Below are 5,790 nucleotides of genomic sequence, written 5' to 3' on the forward strand. Positions count from 1 at the left end.
GGGTGTGTGTGTGTGTGTGTGATCATTCTCATGGCCAAGTGACATTAGACGTTAGTATTTTTGTATGGGGCAAGTGCCAAGATCCCCTTTTGGAAGCTGAAGCCCTTGGGTGCCCTGACCTATGTTGAGAATACAGGGTGGATTTGGCCCACAAAAGCTTGAGTGACGTAAAGCACACAGTGCCATGCTTTTCTGCTTTTGCTTGTAGGTTTCCCTAGACTAGAAATGAATGTCAATCTCCAATTTCCACACTTTGCTCTATGAAGAAGAATTTGACAATCACTTCAAATTATATATCCTCTGACAAGCTCCCCTATAATTCATTTGAAGGTGAAGAAGGAGCACTGGCCCAAGAATTATAAAATATACCCCAGTTTAGTTATTAACCAGTTGACAGGCACTTAACCTTTCTTTGTCATAATTTCTTCATTTGAAATTATGTAATTACTGTATTCTTTTCCTACATTGTATGTGCTATCTCAGTGTAAATTGCTTCTAAATAGAAGGTGAAAACATGTACTTTAATTCCTTTCAGTCATCATAAAGTCCCACTGTTGTCATTTTAGGTCAAATCCCTTGATGGTGTGTCCAGCATCGGCAGCGTCATCAGGAGGTGGAATGGCATGTTGTCAGCGATGGCAGACGCTGACCATTTTGACATTCACTTCCCACTGGATCTGGATGTGAAGATGAAAGCCATGGTCTTTGGAGCCTGCTTCCTCATCGTAAGCCTTTTGATTTTGAGTTATCCTGAGAGAATCGCTCTTTCTGCTGAAAACCGGTGTAGTGAGGTGGAAAGGGAACACGCTTTGAAAGCAGGCTCCTTCTGTCTCTGCCACTTACTAGTCACATGTTCTGCAAAGTATTTAACAATTGCATGCTTCGGTTTTCTCATCTGTAAAGTAAACATCCTTGTATTTTTCAGGATTATGAATGTTACCTATCACATGGGTAAAGGGCCAGCAGAGTGCTTGGAAGATGTTAGGCATGCAGTGGGTGTGACTGTCATTGAAACACGTTGTCACTCTCACTGCTTACAGATGCCTGTCCTAGCACTTCTTAATGAGATAAAATACCTCTGTAGCTGATGTTCTTTCCCCCTTCCTTACTGTCTTAGGATAGTCCTTGCTGTACCACCATTCTTAGATTTATCAAGATTTTCCTCCTTTTAATGATTAAATTTAGTTAATTGACACCCAAGATGGAAAGCTTATTGTCTACCAACAGTTCCAAGTTTGTAATTGCTGCTCTTTGCATTAGGTTCTCTACACAAAGATTTTATTAGATGTATTAATTTTTAACTGGAAGGGGAGACTCCCCTGATAAATTATAAAGTATAATATTGTATGCATTATACCTGATTATGTTTCCTCCTATCTATACGCATATAATTATTTTTCCAATTTCAGGACTTCATGTATTTTGAAAGATCTCCACCACAACGTTCATCAAGATAGAAGGATACAACAAATCATCAATTACGGTTAATCAAAAAATTGGAAAACTTGGATTAGGTTTAGAGTCAACCCACGCATATAATTATTTTTCCAATTTCAGGACTTCATGTATTTTGAAAGATCTCCACCACAACGTTCATCAAGATAGAAGGATACATCAAATCATCAATTACGGTTAATCAAAAAATTGGAAAACTTGGATTAGGTTTAGAGTCAACCCTCAATTGTTTGCAAGTATATTTTCTGCTTTGCAGATTATTTTTATTGGGTGCTAGCTTTGACAGATAGGCTGAGTGTGTGAGTACAAGAACACAGCCTAAATGTGTGTTTCAATTGAGTGTCTGTCCACTTAGTAGACAAGGAGTTCTTCCTGAAAAGCTGTTACTCATTGACCAAGTAAACATACACAAAATAAGCTTGAAAACACTATAAGCATGAGATAAGGGAAAATGAGTCCTAGAGCTCTCACATTAATAGGTAGTGAAATGGTGGGCTCTTTAGAGCAATCTTTGCAGTGACACAGTAACAGGACTTCTACCTGTAACAGTCTCTTACCTCTCTCCATCAACAGGTCCTCTTAGACAAACTTGATTCCAGGTGAAAAGATTGATACTATTTAAAAACAAAAAGGAAGGCCCACAGCAACATTATATTTTATTGTACAAGGAAAATTTTTACTTGTGTACAGATATCAAATCTATTTTGCCAAGTTTATAAAAGTTTCAATGGGAAATTTGATTTTATAACAAAATAAAGCATGTATGTTTTTAATTATAAGGTTTATATTTTCCATGCCTGTTTCCTCATTCCCTGGCATGGACAATAAGGAGCTGCCTATATATGAAGGCAGGATCAGACTATCAGGAAAGGAGCTGACTGAGGCCACAGCCAGTCACAATCTTGAGCAATTTAGAGATATCAGTAAGAAGATTGCATTTAATACATTTATATATAATACATTTATACATTTAATACATAACCTCTCTTGGTCACAGATGCCTTATATATAAAATATGTTTGGCTGCATCTCTAAGATTGCGTATTGAACCTTTGTGTCTTATTTGATGTGATGCAGAAGAGATCATTGTTTTTTCTTTCAAGAAGATCCATGGTGATTGCCGTGCTGTTCTAATGGCAAGACACGGGGTTATGTATGTTTTAAATTTTGAAATGTGGCATTTTCTGTAGCACTTTATAAGAGCAAAAGCTGAAAATTCTAACACTGTTTAAAACTGCTTTGCTGCTTTTTTTATTTACATGATAGGCAAATATGTGTCTACACAAAGAAAATAACAAAACACAGCAAAGATGCTACTTCTCTGATCTACAGCTTATCAGTAAAGACTACGTAGGACCAGGTAAAGAGTATCAATTGTGCTTGTTTGTATAACTAATTAAAAGCACAGTGTATAAGTGAATACACTCTGATTAACTTGCTCCCACTGCACTTTAGCTTCTAACCAGGACATGGACTGTGTTCTTTCAACACAGCCTGTACGTCCAGTGGAATGTATTCTTCTTCTGCGCCTTATTAAAGAAAGAAGGCCTCAGTGTCCTAGGTGGGGTTATTCTGAGATTTGGGCCTTAGCCCACAGTTCTTTTTGAAATGAAAGAAAGGTGCCTCGTTTTTTAATTATATTTATCTTTTCATGGTTAAAGTTGTTTTACTCAGTTTCTTGTAATATTCATTTTTACATGCTGCTACTAGCGTTTTTTTTTTTAAAAGTAAAGCTGCTGCATTCTAAAATAATAACTGCCTTACATTTGAAAATGCAATTGCAATCTTACACAGACATATGTATTTTCTATACTGATGTCTGGCATTCATGGTTAAAGTTGTTTTACTCAGTTTCTTGTAATATTCATTTTTACATGCTGCTACTAGCGTTTTTTTTTTTTAAAGTAAAGCTGCTGCATTCTAAAATAATAACTGCCTTATATTTGAAAATGCAATTGCAATCTTACACAGACATATGTATTTTCTATACTGATGTCTGGCATTTAATATAGAAAATCAGATAAGTAGTATTCACAAAGTTTATCTTTTTTTTATTTTTACTTGCCTACATCCCTGTATTCCAAGACCTGCTGCATAATACTAATATATGTATATATATTTAGCTTTGACTTGACATTTTAAATCTCCATTTAAAAGTTTTTGTGATATTAACATGCCTCTTACAGTTACTATTTCTCTTTTCTTAAAAAATGTCATGTCATATTTTTATACTACAATTCATATTATAATTCCTATATTTCTTAATGGTATTTCATTGTGTAAACTGATCAGGTTGATTAAAAAACAAACAGAAGCTATTCTCTGAAATTTGTGTGTTTTCATGTTTCCTCAAATTATTTTTGGCTTTTAAATAAACATAACATGGTTAATAGTAAAATATTGTTTTTTGACTTGTGACTAAATCTTTGAATACTTTTTTTCAAAGGGATTTTTGAATTATTTTCTTATTAATTATTAGGTTCATTCAAGGTCCTTGCTTTTTTCTATAAACTTAATACTATTAAAATAATTTCTGTAGTGTTGCTTGGTGGTAACTACCTTTCATGTGTAACCTAGTTATTTATAAATGCTTATTTCTAATCCACTTAAGATGCATTTAAATTTCAAGTGTAGTTTCAGTGTCAGTATATCATGTAGGAAAGCTGCTAGAATTTGTAACTGTCCATGAAAGATGCCTTTTAAGATGATTTTTCTAAATGACAGATTTTCCAGAAATTATTCAAAAAAGCTAGTTACCAGACTAATTTCCTAGCTGAATTTTCCAGCTACCTAGATGTTAAATTGAGTTCTTGCATAGAATAAGCAGAGTGATTCCAGGGTATGGCATCTGGCCCCTATTGAGGCAGCTGGCTACTTTTCAGTCCTTTTCCCCCAATGTTTAAGGTTTGATTTAATTTATATTGAAAGATACAAGCCTGCAAAACCCATGTCTGGATTTAATAAAGTAACATCAGGTTCAGCTGTTTGGCTAGGGATAGCCAATGTTTAAAATGGATATTTTTCCATAAATTCACATAATGCATTTCTTGTTGCCTCTAGGGCTCTTAAATTATAAATCCCAGAAAAGAGAAATGCAGAATGATATATTCCAAATGTAGTCAAAATGAGGCAGCGTAATATGCTATGTGATACCACTTAGTTGGGTTAATAATGGCACTCAGTATCTGCAGTAATGCGGTAAGTGGATATATTTCTGAAATATTTATTATTGTAGGCAGTAAAATGTTATTACCATACTTATCACTATTTCATTACATTAATACTTTATTGAGCATCTACTAAATTCAGGCACTGAGCTATTTCTGAAGGCAGAGGGAAGTTCAAAGATGAAAAATACATAATTACTGCTCAGGGGTTCATAGGCTAGTGGACCCATCTTTAAGGACTACAATAATGTGCTCAATGAGATGTTGACACACTCAGTACAGGCCATGTCATTAGCACCATCTCAGGTGCTGTATAATATATTTGTGTCCATTAAATCAAACAGTTAAGGCAGCCTGGTTGTGTCATATGCCTAGGGAAGCTTCCTGGCACTGCTACAGGTGAGTAACATGTATTTTATGGCCATGTCTGCAAGTTGAGTCCATAGTGCAATTGAAAAAGTAAATTTATCAAATTTCATCAAGCAAAGCAGGGACTGATTGTTTATTACAGTAAACCATGAGCTCTGGGCAATGTCTGGTAAATCAAAATGCTCAGTGAAAATTTGAATGAATGAAAGTCCTAATATATGTATGACACAGTGTTACATATTCAAGGAGACAGAGACAAACCTGTAGTCCTCAATCCCTCAGCAAGGATAAAACTAGTAAATATATATTTGCAGCAGAAAGCTAAGTAATTATTAAATAAAATATTTTTTGTTTGAAAATATATATTACTGGATTCTCATAATCCTGTTTTTCAAAGGAAAAATCAACTTCATTAAGAAGTGATTGCAACAAAGACCTGGGGTACTGAGGAGTTTCATCCTCCTGCTGTAATTGTAAAGAAGGATAACCAAAGGAAAGGATAAAAAGTTAGAAACAGCCCCAAGAGGCCTGAACCACCAACCCCAGGCCCCGAGGCTGCAGCTCTGACCTGGCAGTCCCCATGGGATCCAGGCCAGGTGAGTCCCCACACCTGAGAGGCCTGAACCACCAACCTCCAGCCCCTAAGGCAGCAACAGGGAGCTGAGCGTCTGCAAAACTCTCTGCCACTGCTGCAAACACCAGGGTGGAACAAGTGGACTGTGAAAGCCTCTGCCACAATGACTAAACACCAATGGAGAAATACTAGTAATATGAAAAACCAAGGAAGTGTGATACCACA

General features: G+C 35.8%; 1 protein-coding gene and 1 long non-coding RNA gene across 5 annotated transcripts in view; one reads left to right on the plus strand and one right to left on the minus strand.

Moving 5' to 3' along the window:
• Positions 1-3,773, plus strand: part of PLSCR4 (phospholipid scramblase 4) — a 30,302-nt gene extending 26,529 nt beyond the window's left edge. For 3 of the 4 annotated variants that reach the window (XM_008573254.1, XM_008573257.1, XM_008573258.1), the window contains exons 7-9: positions 567-725; positions 1,410-1,514; positions 1,663-3,174. In XM_008573254.1, coding sequence (XP_008571476.1) covers positions 567-725; positions 1,410-1,457 — 207 coding nt within the window. In that variant the 3' untranslated portion in view covers positions 1,458-1,514; positions 1,663-3,174. Of the gene's footprint in view, positions 1-566; positions 726-1,409; positions 1,515-1,662; positions 3,175-3,286 lie in introns of those variants that run through there. The other variant, XM_008573255.1, reaches the window with a different exon arrangement.
• LOC103590914 lies at positions 3,145-3,499 on the minus strand. The gene is made up of 2 exons (XR_550518.1): positions 3,450-3,499; positions 3,145-3,272 (listed from the first exon to the last, which is right to left on the minus strand). It is a non-coding gene; the product is annotated as an uncharacterized LOC103590914 (long non-coding RNA).
• Positions 3,774-5,790: the final 2,017 nt, after the last annotated feature.

The sequence above is a fragment of the Galeopterus variegatus genome, unplaced genomic scaffold, assembly GCF_000696425.1.
Source record: "Galeopterus variegatus unplaced genomic scaffold, G_variegatus-3.0.2 Scaffold893, whole genome shotgun sequence".
Taxonomy (NCBI): Eukaryota; Metazoa; Chordata; class Mammalia; order Dermoptera; family Cynocephalidae; genus Galeopterus; species Galeopterus variegatus.